The 20622-nt window shown below is 42.3% G+C and overlaps 7 protein-coding genes across 8 annotated transcripts; 3 read left to right on the forward strand and 4 right to left on the reverse strand.

Annotated features, from left to right (window-relative positions):
• Positions 1 to 222: 222 nt before the first annotated feature.
• Pp1-87B (Protein phosphatase 1 at 87B) lies at positions 223 to 2380 on the forward strand. Its single transcript, XM_068296780.1, has 2 exons — positions 223 to 1496; positions 1608 to 2380. Exon 1 carries the CDS (start codon positions 410 to 412, stop codon positions 1316 to 1318), a length of 909 nt encoding a protein of 302 aa, XP_068152881.1. The 5' UTR covers positions 223 to 409; the 3' UTR covers positions 1319 to 1496; positions 1608 to 2380.
• Positions 2381 to 2511: 131 nt separating this feature from the next.
• LOC137582491 (c-Myc-binding protein homolog) lies at positions 2512 to 3347 on the reverse strand. Its single transcript, XM_068297057.1, has 2 exons — positions 3295 to 3347; positions 2512 to 3232 (listed from the first exon to the last, which is right to left on the reverse strand). Exons 1-2 carry the CDS (start codon positions 3304 to 3306, stop codon positions 2660 to 2662), a joined length of 585 nt encoding a protein of 194 aa, XP_068153158.1. The 5' UTR covers positions 3307 to 3347; the 3' UTR covers positions 2512 to 2659.
• A 467-nt stretch (positions 3348 to 3814) lies between these two features.
• Scgbeta (sarcoglycan beta) lies at positions 3815 to 5037 on the forward strand. The gene has a single exon (XM_068296182.1). The coding sequence runs from the start codon at positions 3880 to 3882 to the stop codon at positions 4984 to 4986; it is 1107 nt and encodes a 368-aa protein (XP_068152283.1). The 5' UTR covers positions 3815 to 3879; the 3' UTR covers positions 4987 to 5037.
• Positions 5016 to 12278, reverse strand: pps (protein partner of snf). Of its 2 annotated transcripts, XM_068296181.1 has the most exons (12): positions 11834 to 12278; positions 11291 to 11767; positions 9458 to 11226; positions 8971 to 9395; positions 8725 to 8899; positions 8130 to 8651; positions 6743 to 8058; positions 6181 to 6496; positions 5980 to 6115; positions 5730 to 5920; positions 5484 to 5661; positions 5016 to 5419 (listed from the first exon to the last, which is right to left on the reverse strand). In XM_068296181.1, the coding sequence occupies exons 1-12, from the start codon at positions 11958 to 11960 to the stop codon at positions 5283 to 5285; spliced, it is 5769 nt and encodes a 1922-aa protein (XP_068152282.1). In that variant the 5' UTR covers positions 11961 to 12278; the 3' UTR covers positions 5016 to 5282. The 2 variants fall into 2 exon arrangements, with proteins under 2 accessions (XP_068152282.1, XP_068152281.1); XM_068296180.1 differs by having other exon boundaries at positions 6181 to 8058.
• Positions 12279 to 12414: 136 nt separating this feature from the next.
• On the forward strand, positions 12415 to 14259 carry Dip-C (dipeptidase C). The gene has a single exon (XM_068297175.1). The coding sequence runs from the start codon at positions 12652 to 12654 to the stop codon at positions 14122 to 14124; it is 1473 nt and encodes a 490-aa protein (XP_068153276.1). The 5' UTR covers positions 12415 to 12651; the 3' UTR covers positions 14125 to 14259.
• Positions 14260 to 14330: 71 nt separating this feature from the next.
• LOC137582583 (palmitoyltransferase ZDHHC6) lies at positions 14331 to 18113 on the reverse strand. The gene is made up of 5 exons (XM_068297178.1): positions 17957 to 18113; positions 16536 to 16720; positions 15642 to 15723; positions 15065 to 15585; positions 14331 to 15003 (listed from the first exon to the last, which is right to left on the reverse strand). Exons 1-5 carry the CDS (start codon positions 18015 to 18017, stop codon positions 14584 to 14586), a joined length of 1269 nt encoding a protein of 422 aa, XP_068153279.1. The 5' UTR covers positions 18018 to 18113; the 3' UTR covers positions 14331 to 14583.
• A 610-nt stretch (positions 18114 to 18723) lies between these two features.
• On the reverse strand, positions 18724 to 20309 carry LOC137582038 (saccharopine dehydrogenase-like oxidoreductase). Its single transcript, XM_068296469.1, has one exon. It carries the CDS (start codon positions 20081 to 20083, stop codon positions 18791 to 18793), a length of 1293 nt encoding a protein of 430 aa, XP_068152570.1. The 5' UTR covers positions 20084 to 20309; the 3' UTR covers positions 18724 to 18790.
• Between the last annotated feature and the right edge of the window lie 313 nt (positions 20310 to 20622).

Below are 20622 nucleotides of genomic sequence, written 5' to 3' on the forward strand. Positions count from 1 at the left end.
AGGTTAAAATGGCGACCGTTCGTGAATATTCCAACGATGTGGCAACGCTCTTCAGATTGCACGAGTGCAAGCGAGATGGACATAGTAAATTGCACAAGTGCAAGTGAGATAAACTGCTGATGAATAAACGAACGACGAAAGTAAGGTATAAAGAAACACGCAAAGACGAAATTTAAGTGCAAAACAGAACGCCCAAGTAAATGTAGAGTTGCAAAAACCTTCATCGATAAACATCGACATACGCGCCTATCGCTGTCGTTGCACCACTAGTGAAAAGTATTTAGCAGAAATAGATCTGAAAAAACGACATATTTCGAGACTATTTCGGTTTAAATACGCAGCATAGTTCGTGGCAACTTGAAGGCAGTAACAAGGCAGCGAAAGCAAGGATAAACAGAAACAGTGAAAGATGGGCGATGTGATGAATATCGACAGCATAATTTCTCGATTGCTGGAGGTGCGTGGGGCACGGCCAGGCAAGAACGTTCAGCTGTCAGAGAGCGAAATTCGTGGTCTATGCCTGAAGTCGCGAGAAATTTTCCTCTCGCAGCCCATACTGTTGGAATTGGAAGCACCGTTGAAGATCTGTGGAGACATTCACGGCCAGTACTACGATTTGCTACGCCTGTTTGAGTATGGCGGCTTTCCACCAGAGTCGAATTACCTGTTTCTGGGCGATTACGTTGATCGCGGAAAGCAATCGCTAGAGACCATCTGCCTGCTGTTGGCCTACAAGATCAAATACTCTGAGAACTTCTTCTTGTTGCGAGGCAACCACGAGTGCGCTAGTATCAATCGGATCTATGGCTTCTACGATGAATGCAAAAGGCGATATAGCATTAAGCTGTGGAAGACATTTACCGATTGTTTCAACTGCCTGCCTGTGGCGGCCATTGTTGATGAGAAGATTTTCTGCTGCCACGGCGGTCTCAGTCCAGACCTAACATCTATGGAGCAGATTCGTCGCATTATGCGCCCCACTGATGTGCCCGATCAAGGACTACTTTGCGATCTACTGTGGTCCGATCCGGACAAGGACACCATGGGCTGGGGCGAAAACGATCGCGGAGTCAGTTTCACTTTTGGTGCCGAGGTGGTGGCCAAATTTCTTGAGAAACACGAATTCGATCTCATCTGTCGGGCACATCAGGTGGTCGAAGATGGCTACGAATTCTTTGCCAAACGGCAGCTGGTCACTCTTTTCTCGGCGCCCAATTATTGCGGTGAATTCGACAATGCAGGGGCCATGATGTCCGTGGACGATACACTGATGTGCTCGTTCCAGATTTTGAAGCCAGCCGATAAACGTAAAAAGTAATATCATCATTTAAATCCCAAAAGTCTTTTTCTATACAAGAAATACAAACAAAAACCCAACAAAAAGTAAAACAAAAAACAAATACTAAAAAAAACAGCTTAAAAATACACACACACACATCATAGAGAGAGAGAGATTGAGATGAGGTGGAATCAACAAAAACAAACATAAAAAACATGTAAGTAGACATTCAATGGAATTATTAAATTTCATATTAAAATAAAAGAACCGGATATGGTGCGTCACCTGAGAATTTCTTATCACCTAACTTGGTCAATTTTATCGACAGACGGGGCAGCAACAACAACAACAGCAGCAACAACAGCAGCAGCAGCAGAACCATCATCCAAAACAAAGCCGGAGGGAAAAACATCAGCAATATGGAAACACACAACAAAACAAAACAAAAAAATCAACAACAGAAACACATTGAAAAGAATGATTATTAAACAAATATATATATATTTATGTAGAAAACATTTATTTTGATTAAAAGTTACAACTCATATATACATACATATAGATATACTGTACACTTACAAACAACTCGTAAATCCGTTAAATTCCATGAAGCCCTTTTGGCCTCCTAATCCTACTAAGATTGAGAACCAGAAAAACGAAAGAAACTGTAAGAGAGATAAAGAAATGTAGAGAAAAATGCTTGCCAAGTAAAATTTTAGAAAAAAAAAAAAAACAAAATTTAAAGTTCTCACCTTGAAAATGTACGGATAGAGCCCCATCATCTGCACTACGCATCCCTTTAAGAACCCATCCCCGAGACCCTCGAAAACATAATTAACATATACAGTAATATGTGTACATGCATGTAGGGAACCTTCTTTTTTTTCCAATTTGTTCTTTATACCACTCCCTACCACTTGACGATTTTTTCTTTAACCTATCCGCCTTCCTTTCGCCCCTTTTTAGATGTGTTTATTAAAATGAATTATTATTAATATGTATTATCCATAATCCTTTGTATTAAATAAACAAATGATATAAAAAGTGTATGAGTTGTAAAAATCGAAACTGATTTCAATAAATACATATTTGGAAAGTCCACATACATATTGGCAAGACAGTTGGTGTATGTATATGTGCATACATAAGTAGTTGCAGGTGCATTTGCGCTTTTCCAATACTTGGAAGTTGGCGGAAACAAGATATCTGGGACTAACAATTAAACAAAATAATTCACGGAATTCACAATTGTATATATATTTGCTAATATGTCAATACTTTTATTTAGGTATGTACATTTATAAAGATAATTTTCGTTTATCTTATGATGGGATGTTTCATAGTGAGAATCTTCTAAGAGAGAAAGTCTTTATTTAAAATTCATTCATTATTTTCGCTTTTGACTTCAGCTTGGACGGATGAATTTTGGTTTTGATTTGCACTCGAGTCTACCTTGACATCTTTTTCCAATGCAGTTGGCGTAGTTTCTTCGATATTCAATTGTTTTTCGGCAACCGATGCCAATTCGCTATCTTCTATGACGTCGCCTATCTTCTCACTCTTCACTTCTTGTTTAACCGTGTCCAACAGTTCGGACACTGGATCTGGCTCCGAGTGAACGACTTTTTCCAAAGTGGCCTCCGACTGATTTTGTACCTCTGCTTCGGGCTGATGCTTCGCTTGGACTAGAGACTGCTCTTTTAGCACATCCGGATTGATGCTGTTAATAATAGCCCGCAAACGCTGGATTTCCTCATTGGCCGTTTGCAGGTCCTGCTGCAAGCGATCGTATTTGTCCTGCTGACGGCGTACAACCCCAATATTATTGCGAATGTATTCCATAGGATTCTCCGGACGTTCTTTAATAACGCGTATGAAGATTTTGGTAAGTGAATCGACGACGCTGCCACGCTCTAGATAGCGGCGTATTTCATCGCGTTTTGGATCGATTGGCTAAGACAATATTAAGGCCATATGTCAATAACTTGTTAAAAATGTTTTTTATTTCAGCTTACCTTGAAGGACATCGTGTTAAAATTGGGCAAAAAGTGATAGTGTGCCCGTACTAATTTAAAATAGGCATACCAAATTTTCTAATGTGAAAATATGTTAACGCGTTTTTGCGAAATAAATGTAAGCAATTTCCATACTTTACTTTTCAGGAAATTTTCCAAAGTAGCAAAAAACATGATGCACCAGCCATATGCATAGTTATTTACTGGGCTTTAGGATCTGCTAGGATGTGCAACCATTTTTAACTTCTATACTGCTGTGCAGTTTACCTTTGGCGCCATCCTATGCTGCACAGTGTTGGCTAACGTACTTTTAAAATCAGTTAAATTTTAAACCTCTAATTTTAACGATATTCTGAAAAGTTGGAAGTTTTATAAACTTTACAATCCTATAACACTTTATTCTTTGTTTATTTGAATTTTATAATGTGAATAATTGTAATTTACACCAAAGATAGATTCATTACTTATGCGCATGTCTTGATTTGGTTTAAGTACATATCTATTTCTGTCCCACATTAGATACAGACTGCTGCTGGAGAGATTGGTGGAAAAATTTGCTGATACTGACAAATCAAATTAAAAAACATGCATTCCTTTGAGAATAGCTTTGTCAGAGGACCGTCCCCATCTTACTCGGATGATGCCAACTCGGAGCAGGCATTGTCAGTGACTTTACCTATTGGAGGAGCTGGAGGTGGTGTTGATTATGATTTTTGTCGCGATGATTCGAAAACGGACACGGTGGACTATTTCGATGAGAAGTTCAACAGCGACAGTTGCTCGCACTTACATCCAGGGCGTCAGGGTCGTAATACCTTTGCCTTCTGGACAATAGTGATCATTTTGCTTGCTCTGACTGTGGGAAATATGATTCTGACACTGACCATTGTTGGAGTTTTGAGACTGGGAAAAGGTGTCCATGGAATGGAGGTCATACCCGAGGTGGATGTTATTAAATTTTATGGCACCACCGACATGGAGAAGGTATATACACATTCTATTGGTCAGATTCACGGCTTTACGGATGTCCCAGTGTCAATCAGCAGCGATGCTGTCGAGAACGAAGATGGGGATGATGACGGCTTTCACGAAGAGAGCAGCGGAAACGAAGTACATGTGCGTGTCTTCCGTAATGGAAATGGTAATGGACCAGCACAAGAACGTGATCGTATTGTTATCAATAAGGAAGGCATTGTCATTCAGGCAACAAATCTGTTTGAAGTCAAAGATCCCACTGATCGTCAACCAGTCTTCACCACTCATCGTCCTCAGTACAATATACCAGCTGGTGTAAATGCTTTACAGGCTAAGGCTGTTAGTGCCAGCGGCATTTCCAGTCCTTTGGATCAGCCATTATCCATTGAGAGCGACGGTCGGTTGGCCATAAAAGGATCTGAAGGTGCACACATGGATGGAGCCAACATTCAGGTGCAAGCCGAGCATCATGTGTCCATTAACTCATCCCAGGGAGCTACCATACTTGAGGCTGGAGGAGGCATTTTCTTGGACATGGAGCGCATACCGATTATTAGCTCCGAACTGGGATTACGTACTGGCAGTGTTCAATATAAGATTTGCGTCTGCATGCCACAGGGGAATCTCTTTCGCATTGCCATTCCACGCGTGCATAACGGACCCAAAATATCCTGTGCCCACTTTAGTGGCCATGATGACCCCTGTGAGATCAACTAAGTAAATTAAAATAAAAAAAACACAGTCAATTGTTGATCATCATATGCCTAATCGATGCATTTTTTTTTAAGCAGAAACTTACAGTAATCGAAAGTGCGGGGGAAATAATAAAAGAATTGTTCCAATCGGTAAGGATATAATACAGAAATGGTATTCAATACGCCGAATAAGATTGTACACTGTGCCTTAGCCTTGGTTGGGAAGGAGTAGCTAAAAATCAGATATCGAATTCCGTTCAAAAACTAATTACAAATAATGTTCGAGTTGGCTAGGTGTTGCAGAAGGATAATTTGAGGCTAGTGTTGCTGCTGCTGTTGATAACGTTTTGTGTTGGATGGGGGAGTGGCCGCCATATCTGCCAAATTGTCTGGTACCATGCTAAGAAGCTCTGCTTCACTTAGCTGCGCCAAACGGCTTCTGCTCTTTCTTGCCGCTACAAAAAAGGAGAGTGAAATCATCAATATATTGCCATCGAATTGTAATAAATAATTCCTCACCTATAACTGGATATGAACTGGTTGTGGTAATTGCATCTTCGGGATTGTATTCCTCTGTCTTAAGAGCATTACTCGTAGTCTGTGTGTCCGATGATTCCTTAATGCTAGCCAGAATTTTAGATAGATTTGGTGGTATGGAAATGCCGGCAAGTATATTAGACGATGTTGTCGGATTACCCTGTGTGGAAGAAAGATCAATTTCCGAGTTAAAAGATTTTTATGGTAAAAATTATTGAGTCAACCTACAGAAGGTTCCACATTGAGCAAACCAGCAATTTCTTTTTGCTGGGCAGCAATTTGCTTATTGATTTCCTGCACTTGACGCTCAAGATCACCTTTGTTAGAACGCCCATCATCGTCTGAGCTGCCACCGGGCGAATAAGGCGCATTTGGATCATCTACTGGGATGACCAGACCAGGTGTCAAAGGTTCATCTACTGTAAATATAAAATAGGAAAATTAAAAACTATATTGGAATATATTTTAGATCATATACTTTTCTGTAGCTTAGCTATGGGAGCTTTTATAATGGCATCAATATCAAACTCGTCGTCCTTTGAGCTGGTGGAGTGAGAGCTACGCTTCCGTTTAGGACTGGTTGGCGGTGTAAATGTGGTGGCCGAACGGGATTTCTAAAAGTGAAAATGATTATGTAAATGTTTTTTTTTTTTCCAAATTAGCCCTTTAATATCTTTACCCTGCTGGCTATGTTGGTGCTGCTGCTGCTGCTAGAATTGATCGTGTTTGCACTGGTATTTAAGGGTATTGGAACTGCCGCAGTTCGCTTGCTAAGACATCTCACGATGATTCCCAGAAGTGTGTTCGGCCGCTGTGTATCTTCATAGAAAGGTACTCGTTCCGCCGTTTTCAGAGCACTGGGCAAATGGTCTTTGGTGCCCAGTGGAAATATATAGAAATCGCGTATCTGATCCGAATCCGTACCAAGAACGCCCAAGCGTTGACGCGAATCCAAGTATTCGTAGAACTGATCAAAATTTGCCGTCTCACTGGAGCTTTGGGGGAAAAGATTTACAATGATAATCTCTTTGGTGGGACTCTTTTTTATCTTTTTTATATAGTCCCAGACATTGACACGAGTAATGCGGCCAATCACATCCAATTTGTTGGGCAACAATTTGGCCAGATGCTGGCAGTTACCATGTATGGGATGAACAATCACTTGGAAATCGGCTACATCGACCATATGGAGATTTCCGGACCATAAAGGTGTAGACCACGCTTCATTTCCCTGCACATACCGTACATACTTGTCCAGTGGAGTCGTAGGTAGCACTTTTGTTAGAGCTTTTAGATTTGGTTGTTTGGCGGTGGGCAACTTTAAGTTGGCAGCCTGTTCCACAGTCTTCTCAGATTCAAGAATTTGATCGATTAAGTTATAAGTAGGCAATGGTTTAGATGGTGTCTCCTCCGTCTTCTTTTCAATAATTTTCTTGGGCAAGGGCGAAGAGGATGCTGCTAATGGTGAAGCGATGGCGTTCTCATCTTCCTTGCCATCGCCCTTTTCCGAATCGTTGTTGTGAGGATGTCTGCGATGACGCTTCTCCAAACTGCGGCTGCGACTATGCGACCGACTACGGCTCCTGTTGCGCTGGTGATGATGACGATGATGATGGTGATGCTTTTGGCCTTTGTGTCGCTTCTCCTTAGAACTCGAACGGTCATGACAACCATCAGCTTCACTTGAATGCGATTGAGATATCTTAGCTTCTACCTCCACTTGCTTCTCCTCCGTTTTCGCCTCCTCATCGGGCAAAGTGACTTCAACTTTAGGGTCAATGACTTCTTCGCCCTTGTGTGTATTTACCAAATAGTTTTGAGTGCACGAAAGCATGTCCAATTCAGATTTCTTAATCATGTCCAACTGATGGCGGTTTTCCTCTTCACGCCATTTGGCCAGTTCCTGGCTGGCCAATTGTTCGGGAGTCATTCTAACCAATTGTTTAGGTTCCACCTGCTTGGCACATATTTTTTGAAAGAGAGTTTTATTCTTGCGATCCTTGATGTTGAACATAAGTGAGCGATATTTGGACTTGTATTTCGCTCCAGCATCGCGTCCAAACGAATGATACATTTCGGACTCTACACTCTTGGCAAATTGCTCCACCTCCAACGACGTTAGCCATTTAATGGACTTATCTTTATTTGCCTCTTGTGCCTCTTTAATCCGAGCCAGCAATTGCTCTTTGAGAGTTCGTCGCACATTGACTCGAATAGGTTCAGATTTGGTACTACTGGCTCGCACTGGAGATGCCACTCTAGAAGCGATTGGAGCTTTTTCCTTCTCCCTTTCCTTTCTGCTTACAGGAGTATTCAAAATAGTTTGGGTTGTTGGAATAGAATCAGTTTTGGCTGCAACCTCAGCCAGAGCTTTTGGTTTGCCAACAATCGTCGTCTCAGGTGTTGGAGGAAACCGTTTGATCGGTCTTTTGTCTACAGCTGCCGTTGGCAACACTTCGAATGTAGGGTTATCCTGCAACCATTTCTTCAGCTGTTGGGTTGTCGGTGCCAAATGACCTGTGAGTGCGCGTCCAGTACGTCGCTCAAATACATTGATCTAAAGGAAAACAGTCATAAGTCATTAAATTAGACAATTAAATGAAGTGATTAACCTCTACTACTACTTACCCGATCAACTTTGGGCATGGACATATCTGCTTGTCGTAGCACATCCTCAAACAAATCCTTCTTCTTGTTTTTCTTGGCTTCGTGTGAAACATTAACGCTAGTTGTTGGCGACAATGGCAGTACAGGAGGAGTCTCTGGAGTTTTTTGCGGCGTCTGCTGTTGTATAGCTGCCTGGGCATATTTTCTGATGCAGTCATCGCTGCAATACACCGACGAATTGGAGCGAAATGCTCTCTTGCAGACAACACATGGAGCAGTTCTCTCCGCTTGTACACTGCTGGCACCCAGTTTAATAAAATTCAATTGCTGCTGATGCAACACTTTGGTGACAGGAGTTTGAGATCCAGGAGGATTAGTGCTAGGGGTTATTGATGTTGCAGCAGTGGGCGTGGGTAGATGTTTGATTAAATGCTTTGTTTGAGGCGAAGCACTTTCTGGAGTTGTTTTCTTTGGCGTTACAGCCTCAATTGTCGATGCACCTGCTCCTTGAATGTTCAACATATCTGTTATCCTTGGTTGGGACTGAAAAGATATTGTATAATTCATAATTATATTCTATATCAGCCGAGTCGATTGTTACTCCTTTTTATCTTACCATCTCTTCCTTCTTTTTGACACATTTTGGACACTTCCAATCGATACCCTTTTGCTCCATTTCCAGACCCATGGCTTTGGTAACATTAACACAGGTGCCATGATACCAATCCTCACATAGATCGCAACAAATCATGAAACGATTATTATGTGGCTGACGACAAATACACCAAAGCCTGTAAATTAAGTAGACATTCAAGGTGAGTCTCTGTTTTTTTTTTTTGAGTAACCAAATGTATTAACTAACTTATTTGGATCATCGTCGTCCTCTTGAGATTCGGATGCCTCTGCATCGGTGGTTTGACTGGCAAGCATTTTTGTATGCGACCGTCTGGGCACAGCGGACCGTCTGGCCGTTGAAGGTTCCCTGGGGTTTGTTCGTTTAACAGATGTTGCTGCGACTAGCTCATTGCTAATGCTGCTGTTACTGCTGTCCATTACATAGTCAGATAATGATATGTTACTTTGATCCATGGAACCCGGCACTGAAGTATTCTGGGCCCGACGCTTAGCCCGCGTGGTGGGTGCCTCAATGGGCGGTAGATAAATAATGCGTCCATTGCCTCGCACAATTTTCGTATCGGGACGCGGTGACTCTGGATCAGCAACTGGAATTGTTGAACTTCTTGAGGGCGTACTACTGGCCATGGGAGGCAGGGATTGAACCGTTAACTAATAAAGATTCAATATATTATTATTGCTTTCAAAAAGAAATCGATTGAATTTTATTTTACCTGTGAATCCGGTGCTTGTTGCAACATCGCAACAGGAGGCTCCAGAGCTGGTACAGCATTAAGTAGATCAAGTTCCGTACTGGCAAGGACCTGTTTAACCACTTCGGCTTCAAACTGTTTATCCTCTTCGATAAGACCCACCACATGCTGAAGAAAATCTGCAGTAATCTCATCCTCATCTGGAGTCTCCAACAACCGGGCACTGCTTATGTCAATAGTGTCCACCGTTGCTGCTTGATTTGGATTTTGCTCAAAATTTGATGCCCTTTGATCCAATCCCTCGGCGGTGCTTTCCAGCATCTTGACCAGTTTTGGTATCCTCTCATCTACATTGACTGGAGGTTGCTCAATTAGTGAAGATTTCAGCAACTCATCCTGAACTATTGAATTAATGAGATCAAGTTGCTTGTCATTCTCGGCTGCCAGTTCCGATGAGCTTTGATGTGTCTCAATGACTATCTGAGCGGGTAACTTGTGTGTGGAAGCTGTCGTCACTCCGATGGGCATGAAACCCTTATTAAATGATTGCATCGGTGATTGCAGATGACGTTGTCGGTCCGGAGTGGAGGAGGAAGATGATGAAGACGCTGCCGTCGATTTTATTTTACTATTTTCGCCCAACAGACTGTTTAGATTGGTGAATACACCTTTCGGACTGGCAATATTTTTATTTATAACAATCTCTTTAATCTCTTGCGGCGGCGGAGTCGTGAATATGCCAGAGGCCGTTGGATTGGATTGAACTCTGCCTACTTGCACAATGGGTATCCGACGCATTTTGGCAGCAGCAGCTGCAGTAGCAGAAGAAGAAGCCGCCGCTTGGTTCGTTGGTGTCGGCAATCGGATTATTTCATTTGATGTAACTACCACAGGAGGCGTCTTCCTGACCACCTGTGCATGTGGCTGTTGTTGCTGCTGGGCGGGACGCATCTTTAGGAATGATGTGCTTTGCATATTACGACCCAAAGCTATTACTGTGGGCGGGGCTTTGTTCGCTGATAACTGTATAATTTGACCTATTTTAGGTGATGCCTGATCTGCGGCCAATACCCGGTTCGGTTTCTTCCTCAATTGCTGTTGTTGTTGAACAGGAGACGAAGCTAAAGCCGGAGTTGTTGCAGACCCGGCAGTGTGCGAAGTAAACACAGAGGAGGTGGCTGGGGGTAACTGCTTGCCTTGTTGTTGCTTGGCACGTCTAATGGGGACCTTTAAACGTTGTTTCTTTTTACCTGAAATTCGATTGGTGCGACTTATATTAAAGTCCATATCACTATCCCGGTCATTATCCGAATCGCGAGATTCTTCACTCTCCTCACTTATCTCTTCTGTGTCCAAGTCCGAACTAAAAGCATGCTCATCATCTTCGATATTATCCTCAACAGGTGTAGTGGGAGGCGGTGAAATTATTTTAATCAAGTTTCGGCTTGGCCTTTGAATAGACCTAACAGCTATGGTATCTGATTTTTCCTTTGGTAGTGCCTGCTGCTGGTGCTTTTGCGGCTTTACCAGAATTTTTGACGTTGGCGGCATTGCTGTGGTCGTTTGGATACGTCGTTTGGTATTGAATAATTTAATATTTCCTGCAGGAGCCTGCATAATAAGCTTGCGACCTTGCGCTGCTTGTCTTTCCATGGCCATACGTTCGGCCGTCTTATGGTTGCGCATCTGCTCGGGCGAGGTAAAGGGCGTGTAGTTGTGGTCATTCTTGATGATTTCCAATAAAGCATCCGTTTCCGGAGTTCGCTTAAAGATTGATAAACCAGCCAGTTCTGCAAGAAAAAGTGTAAGCATTTAAAATTGCTCTAATAGAATTGCAAATTCGATCAGACATACTCAAAGCATTTTTTACCACGACATCGGCTGTGCTTTCCGCATAGAATTGCTCTACACTGAGACCCACAACTTGTGGACGTTCCTTGGGCTTACGCCGCTTACGTTTCTTTACTTTCTTAGGCTTACGACCAGGGCGCTTCTTTACTCGAACAGCTTCCGTTTCGGTTTCAGTTGAATCGTCATTATACAAACCGCCTCCAACATTACTGCTATTATCTTCATCATCATCGCCAGTAACGTGATCTATTTCACTCTTGATTTCAACGCCCTCACTATTCTCCTCATCATCATCACCACGTTCGCTCTGACTACCATGGTCATCACAACTTTCCTCATTCTCAGAATCATCGCCATCTGAGTGGTTGGTGTCCAGGAATCGCTCCAACTCTTCTAGTCGCTCGGCTTCCTCTTGATCCAGCATGCTGGGCGTGGGAGAAGTAATTCGTACCACGCTAATGGTGGAAATTGATTTTTCCTCTGCAAAATAAGACCTCATCATATTAGAAAACTTGTTCGAAGAACTGCTTTATACTATTTTATTACCCATAAGGTTCTCGATGGCCCGTTCATCGAAGGAAATGCCATTTTTTCCATAGACCACCACAAGATTGGAATCGGCGTCGGCCACAACCCGGGCGCTTGATGTCTCGGTAAATACCGAACTGGACATTATGCTCCAATTCTAAGAGGATATCTGTTACCTGCTAGTAATGCATTTAAAACACAACTACCAAACAATTATGGCAATTTATCACTGTATATTGATATTGCCCATCGGCATATGTACGTATGTTCCGGCTAGGGCCGACGCGCCGACTTTAACTTGTGCGATTGCCAATAACGGACAAAGATAGCTTCAGGTTGCCCAAATCTCCGTGTACAGTAAGCGCGAGCATAAAAACTATTATTAATTTGCCGAATTGCGCGTTTTTTTTGTTTAAATGCAAATTTTTTCGACAAAATTGTGGGCATAAATTTGCAATATGGTGTTGCCAGATGCCGCAAAAGGTTTCGTTAGGTGTGGCAATACCATTTTATACTCAAATTGAGCTGCTTTTCTCACATTCACAATTTTACTGATAATGACGTACAAGCTGAAACAAATTGCCACAGTAATCTTCTGACTCTGTAACCGTTATCTCAACAAAACAGGCGTAAACAACAACAATAGAAAAAAAGTTAACGTTGATAATAAACACTTAATTTATAGCCATTGTTGTGGTTATGCACATACATATGTATAGTGTATATACATTGTAGATATCGGTCAGCTAATCTCATTGGGGCTGGGTTGGTTACTGCCATTGTTCCAGCACAGTCTACTTTCAATTTTCCTCCATTGAAGAGTTACTTTAAAGACCATGTCGGACTCCTTTTTTCATATGGGTCAGGAAACCCACGCAGTTCCTATGACACTCTTTAAAAATAACAGAGATCGGGCTACAAAAGCAATTCTAGAAAAAGTGCTACCTGTACTGAAATTTCAGTCGGGTAATCTAATCGTCTTGTTGGAGGGCGGCAAGGACAAAAGTTTCTACAATACAGATGTTGACTATGTATTTCGTCAGGAGTCGTACTTTCAGTATCTGTTCGGCGTGAAGGAGCCAGGCTGCTATGCTCTACTTACTATTGATGTAAAAACAGGTGAACAGAAGAGTGTGCTCTTTGTGCCGCGCTTGCCGGAGGACTATGAGACCTGGATGGGGCAGCTGTTGAATCCTGATGATTTCAAGGAAATGTATAAAGTGGATGAAGTTCACTATGAAGACAATCTCTCCAGCTATTTGGAGCGAGCTGCTCCGAAACTTATACTTACATTGAGTGGCGTTAATAGCGACAGTGGTCTCACCTTACAACCGCCCGAATTCGCGGGCAAAGACAAATATGAGACAGATTGTGAGCTGCTCTATCCGATACTCTCGGAATGTCGCGTAATCAAATCACAGGAGGAAATTGAAGTATTGCGATATGTGGCCAGGGTTTCATCAAATGCCCACATTGAAGTGATGAAGTTTCTTCGGCCTGGGCATATGGAATACCAGGGAGAGTCGGTATTTTTGCATAATGCCTATTCCGTGGGAGGCTGCCGTCATGCCTCCTACACTTGCATCTGCGGCAGCGGTACCAATTCATCCATTTTGCACTACGGCCACGCTGGTGCCCCAAATGACCGTCCCATCCAAGATGGTGACATGTGCTTGTTTGATATGGGAGCAAATTATTGCGGCTATGCTGCCGACATCACTTGCTCTTTTCCGGCCAATGGTAAGTTCACGGAAGATCAGAAGTTCATCTACAATGCCGTACTTGATGCACGTAATGCTGTCCTGGAATCAGCCCGCGATGGCGTCAGTTGGGTAGACATGCACAAGCTGTCTGGAAAAGTGATGTTACAGCGCCTCAAGGAGGGTGGAATGCTCAAAGGAGATGTGGATGAAATGCTGGAAGCTGGATTGTCGGGTATTTTTCAGCCGCATGGTCTTGGACACTTATTGGGGCTAGATGTTCACGATGTGGGTGGCTATCTACCAACCGAACCAAGACGCCCAAGCGAACCTTGGCTCAGTAAGCTTCGCTTTGCCCGTATTCTTAAGGCAGGAATGTACGTTACTGTGGAGCCGGGCTGTTATTTTATCAAGCGGCTCATGGACAAAGCTCTGGCCGATCCGGCACTAGCCAAGTTCATCAATGTCGATGTGTTTAATCGTTTCCGCGGCTTTGGCGGTGTGCGCATTGAAGATGATGTTCTGATTACCAAAAATGGTACTGAAAATTTCACGTTCGTTCCCCGTACCATCCAGGAAATTGAGAATACCATGGGCTTAAACAAATAAACCAGATCGCATGCCCATTGTATTACATACATTATACATACATACATATATCATTATCATAATCAAATTATGACAATATTTTAAACTGGAACATGTGATCCTTATGCAGGAATAAAAAAAACATTTTTATGTCAATTTAATCTATCAGTCGATAAGTTGCTAAACCCTCCCAGGAGAGATCAGTAACTTCCAGAGACGTAGTAATGTTCATGGTCAAACTTTCAATAATCTTTATTCGTTAACAGCGTAAACAAAGTAAAGGAGAAGGCTGCACACCTGAAACTGGGGGATCGCATAAAGGAACTCTAGTCGAGCTCTAGTTAACCAGGCGTTTTCTGTGACTTATACTTATTTACAAGCGCTTATCTTCTTCAGCCATCACATTGGCTGCAGAAAGATCTTAGCAATTGCCATGGCATGTGCTCCAAATGATATATATCAAATCAAACTTGTCCGTCATCACATATACTTCTTTGAGTGGCCATTCCGCTGCTGTTGCTTAAGCTGACTATGTCCATTCTGAGACGGAGATAGTTCACCACTGCTGTCCAGGCAATCCTGAATTACCTCGTTAATCTCGATGACACTGCGTCGTGGAAACCAACCTCGAATGGCACCTTTTCGCAAACGTTTCTTCCCATCGGCTAGTTCGTCATCGGTGGGCACACGCTCACCAAAAAGCCAATGTTTTCGGAAACGCGTTACCTTAATGATATCATCGGGTTGCAGGCGAATACGCGGTTCATCTGTGCAAGGTGCAGCCACACAGACACGCCAGCCTTGCGACCAAATGGGTAACCAACGTCCAGTGACTTTGCCAATGCATTTGTAAGTGCGGGTGCGGGCTCGTTTCTCCTCCTTTTGGGCGAGTTGTTCGCGCTGTAAGATCGAGATAATGCAATTAAAAAACTGTTCGTTTCCAATAGGCAATTGAACTTACAGTTAAAGTAAATTGATCACAACCCTTAGCCACGGCCCATTGAATGCCATCGCCGCGGTTTCGACAATCCTCGTTGAATACCTGACGCATATTGAGTTTCCAGCCGAGATCATACGGATAGACAAAGTCATCCTCGCTCTCGCCATTGCGGTAAAGTCGATAGCGTGCTTTCTCCACAATCCAGATCTCTATACCCGTCTGGTTCATCACAATCGTCTTGAGCTGAATGTAAAGCAACATGCTCAGACCGATGACCACGCCAATGGCCAGGCCCATGCCCAAAATGCACATGATAATGCTCATTAACGTGAATTGGACACTGGCTAAATGTGTCAATCCATGTGTCAAATAATAGTAACGATAAATTCCACGATAGAATGAACAACTGAGCACAACAGTACCCTGAAGGCTGCCCAGTATGGAAAAGAGGAGGAAGTAAGTAAAATACGCATGATTTGCCCAGCCAACGCAGTGATTAATCCACGGACAATGATGATCCATTTTCTTAACGCATCGATTGCCTATAACAGAGGAGAAATAAAAGGGGGAAGGCAAATGAAAGAAGCAGTCCACTTACACTTGCGACAATGATGAGAACGTGGTGCCTTATAGCCCTCGCACTGCTTGCAGTATTGCAGGAACTGTGTGTCCTTGGGATCCTGCCATAAGCAAAAAAAAAAGTATATGTATATTAATATGCGTGGCAATATACTTATTTATTATTTATTTATTTATGAAGAAAACTTAACGACCATCCACCCAACCATTTGCTCGGGTCCAGCCTCTTGGCTTTCCTTTTGCGGGCTGGTTACAAAACATTTATGCAAATTTCGATAATTGCATTTTACGGACCTGTGTCAATAGGGTATAATAGTGTTCCCATTATGTCGGTCAAACTTGCGGGTAAAAAACTAATTTTAAAAACTTTCTAATCTAAAAACTGTCATAAAGCTCAACCGTATAATACCCATGATGTTCTAGATGTGTCGGTCAAAATAACATTTTAATAACTAGACCTAATTTTATGACGACCCTCTACCGCTAGGGCATACGGAATTCGGTTCACGAAATCTAGCTTCCGGTAAGCTTTCAGTTGCGGAACAGGCTTGGACTGTGGCTTTGGCTGCGGCTCATAAATTATTTTCTTGGACACGCCAAAACTCGACAAAGTAAGGACCACTTTTTATATGTGCTTTTGTTGGTAGGCGCGAAAATTCAATTTGGAATTGTTTTTCAAAATAAATTGCATCGTTTAATTGCCCAAGGATTATAGGGACGCGATAAGGGACCCTAAACACGCCTGACCCATTTGTCCTAGTCCGCAACCGTCCAGTTGTTGAAGTTGGGCGACGTGTTGTTGATAGCACGCCGAGTTTACTCCGACACTTTTTTGTATACTAAACTATAATTTCCGCCAATCCAAAATGACGCTGCACAATTGGAATCCAAGTAGCAGCAAACAGGTGTTTACCTTTGGATGCCATTGTTTTGGCAACAGGCCTGGCCCTGTCACAGTGGCCATGACGTAATTGAATGTAGCTAATGTGGAGAGCATTAAGAACAGTCCCTGATGTGCAAAGGCGGCGAATGATTCATTTGGTGGCCACCACATTGAGTTCATATAGAGCGTGGTCAGCGTTATGCATTTTATGATACCTGAAACGGAAGACAAAACATTAGATTAAACAAATAAAAGGAGGCACCCAACACTAAGTGAGTAGGTGGGGAAATTTGAGTTTGGTTATGCTTGGCCAAACAATTTGCGTGCTGGTACTGGTGGAAGGAAATGAAACTCATTTATTTGTTTTTATTGCCGCCGACGTCGACTGCTGGCTACTGGCGAGTTGATTAAGCGTGTTAAAGTTGAATCGAGACTAATACTAGGTACCCGATTGCATAGGCGTCCAAAAAAGGGTGACCAAGTCAGCAATCTATTTGCGTAACTAAAAGTATTTGAGTATGACTGATACTGGAATTCCAGGGTTTCCTTCTTGTGATGCCAGTTGGGAGAGCTATGGAATCCCTAGGCCACTCCCAAGATCTGACCCTTGACACATGTATGTCACATTCATTTATCATTTAGTGGTTTATGCAGCTCGTTCTTTTATTATGCCATAATTTCAGAGCCCTGAGGGAAAGTCCTAATGAAACTATAAGTATGAAAAGTACTTCAAGGGCAAGTCAAATGTGGCTTAATTAGATCTGGTCTACACCCATGACCGACCACAACCATCAACTACCCTTGCCTTGCTCTTCCTGGTTATACTCGTCGTCGGGTCGGTTAGGCATTTAATTTAGTTATTACCATTGTGTGTATATCAGTTCAATAGCACACAGAAAATAGCAACAAGCGGAAGTCATATGACCGCCATTAAAGAACTCCTGCGTCTGACTGGGTCTCCGTCAAAATGGTCAGACTGCACGCCATGTTATATTCCGTTCAGGACTGTAGCGGGACGGAAAAAGGTAAAACGCAATTAGCGGGCCACTTTACGCGAATTAAAAGTCCAAGCCAAGGACCGATGTAGGTGTGGGCGGGGAAGTTGCAGGTGCTCAGCCGTCTGCGGCGTGGCACATTTTCGGGGATTTTTATAACCAGCTGCCTTTTCCACTCCAAGTTGGCCAAAAAATATGCACGAAACACGTTATTATTTATGCAGATAACTAAATGCAAACTTGTCAATGGGCGTTGACTTTGCTGTGCCAGAGTCTAGTCTAGTTAGCTGCAGGTAGTCCATTGGACAGTAAGGAATTATGATTAAGCCTTCAAATATGTATAACACTCATGTACACTTTAATTTCACTTGGCTGATAACAAAAGTACTTGCACTGGCAGTTGGTGGCGTTGGAGACGATGGTTTTACTTTAATCAGCAGTTTATTTGAAACTTACTCAGAGCGGTAATTGGACCCCAATGGAAAAATCTGCAATAATTACCACGAAAGCCACTCATTTATCTAATTTACTAATTTAATATTTTCGCTTTGCCTTCCAAAAAGCTAATGCCGATTTCTTTGTTTTTGTTGCCTTTGGCGGCTCTCGGAAATATACAAAAACACCCCCATCCCTGTTGACTCATTTCGAGATACAAGGGCGTTAACAGGCTCGCAAGTGAGTTAACAGTAGTGATGGGCATGGGACTCCTATTTGAGGCACGGCACTCATTAAAACGGCACGGACTTTTGACTTAATTTTTGTTTTATTAATTTGTATGTTCAAGTACTTTAATTATACAATTTAACAATTTTTCATTAAAATGAGTGCATATTTTTTCTAAAAATAAGATTTTAACTATTTTGCTACAGCTTAGTTAATTTTTCATTTAAAATTATACTAGAAGTGGAAGAAAACGTTTGCTGAACTTACTGGTATATTTAAAATATTTCTTTCCAATGAATCAATCGTTATATGAATCTTATAAGTGTTCATAAATTACAGCTCAAGCGCAACTATAAAACTAAGCTTACTTTTCAATACAGCCATATTTAAATTCAAAATCTTGACAATTTTTTTTCTGTACCGTGCTTTTCGTGCTTGTCTTGCACCTAGACTTCGGATTTTTGTTTGAAATAGGGACAGCACGGCCCGTGCCCATCTCTAGTTAACAGGCTCGCAAGTGAATTAACAGATTCAAACCTGATATTGGAACCGCTAAAACATTTTCAAACCTAGCACATAAATTTATTACAACTTTTTAAAGATTGCTTTACAATAAATAAACGCCAATTACTTATTAGCTACAATTTCAAACTTAATGCCGTGTTCGTGCTTTTCTAGTTCACTGATCAGACTTGTTTTAGCGAATGCGGCACCTGGTGGCAAGACACCACCACTATCGGGCATCTTGTCGCTTTCTAGGAGAATTGTCCGAGCCGTAGATAGGAGCGCCACACAGGTTGAGCCATAGCCAGGATTTGGACCGGTTACACGAACCGTCAATTCCTTAGTGGGTGCGCTGGTATATTGATCGGTAGCCTCCGCCAATCGGTTGGATTTTGGCCATCCTTTTGCCTTCATGGTCATCTTGAAGAAGGAACGTTCCATGCGCGCCTGACTGGGGCCGGTGCGAGATGCCATCCCACCAGAAAAGAAGCTCGGATATTTAAGCAGCAACTGTCGGCCAAACTCGAACTTGGCGAATATTCCAACGATAAGGGCCACAAAGACCACAACACTGGCAGCCAACCTTGAAGGTAGGGTTAAATAAGCCTGCATTTGGACAGGTCGCTTCTTATCGTGCTCATAGAGATAGCGTTGTGTTCGCATGATCACTGAGCGATCCGTTTCCGGGAAGGGCAGGAGCACTTTATCAACTTCCGTAGAACGAGAAAACGGAGGACGTGCCTTTAGTTTTGGAGAGAAGTCTGGCAGACGATCGGGAAACAGTTCGCGGCGAATAGCTTGACTTTCGCCACGATTGGCAATGGCATGGACGGCACTTTCCCAAGTTCCCGTGTTTAAAGAGGCACGGCCCAGTCCTTTGGTTCCGCCCTTGACTCCCATATGAACAAAAGATTCTACAGAGTTTACCACGCCATCGAAATTCTTCTCAATAAATTGAACACCCATATCGGCGGGAATGGAATCAAAGCCACACGCACTTATGACGTAGACACCCTTCTCTTTGGCTTTGTAGTTGTACTTGAGTTGCATGGTTTCCATATATTGCGGTTCTCCACTCACGTCCACATGGTGTGTACCGGCCTCAATGCACGCCTTGACCACCTTCTCGCCATAAAAACGATAGGGTCCGGCAGTGTTAACAACAATGCGACAACGTTTGGCCATTTCCAGCAAAGAATTCTCATTGTTTACGTCTGCTATAATAATGGGCGTCTGCGACAGATCTGTCTTGGCCTTGTCCCCCATTTCCTTAAGTACGCCTTGCAGTTTCTCATGGTTACGCCCGGCTATGCCCCAACTTAAGCCTTTAAGGACTGACACCGCTTCGAAAACGGTATATTTGCCAGTGAATCCTGTAGCTCCAAAAATAATGGCATCTAAACGTTTAGCTGCCATTTCAAAGTTAAAATATATTCTTAAAATAAACCAGCACTTTGACCTGCTTTAAGGACTGGATCTTTCGGTATTACTATCAATCAGACTAGTTATGGTTGTATATATATTACTGATAACAGGTGAATGACAACGCATGTCTTTATCGTCGTGTGATCAGTGTTGTCAGACAGTAAAATGGTTTTGCCGCTAAAAATACTTAATGTTTTAGCCTGAACTTTTTAATGAACTGTTTTTATTGAACTTCTCTAGAATATTCAAACATGATACAAAATAATTAATGAAATGCTTACAATTTGTACATATTGGCGCTTTATAAATATGGCAAACGCTTAATTTTCTTAAAAAAAAAATTTAGTAAAACCGCGCGCGTTTTTTCAACGCGTTTTTTTTGGAAATGCACTGAAAAAATCTTACTAACCAACATAGATTGATTTATAAATTTTCTTTTTAAAAGGTAGTAGCCCAATCAATTCAATAAATAAAATTGACCAATTTTACTGAACATAGTGCAGTGTTCTTTACACTATTTGGTTTTATAA

This window comes from Drosophila tropicalis, unplaced genomic scaffold, assembly GCF_018151085.1.
Source record: "Drosophila tropicalis isolate 14030-0801.00 unplaced genomic scaffold, ASM1815108v1 contig_859, whole genome shotgun sequence".
In the NCBI taxonomy this organism is placed as follows: Eukaryota; Metazoa; Arthropoda; class Insecta; order Diptera; family Drosophilidae; genus Drosophila; species Drosophila tropicalis.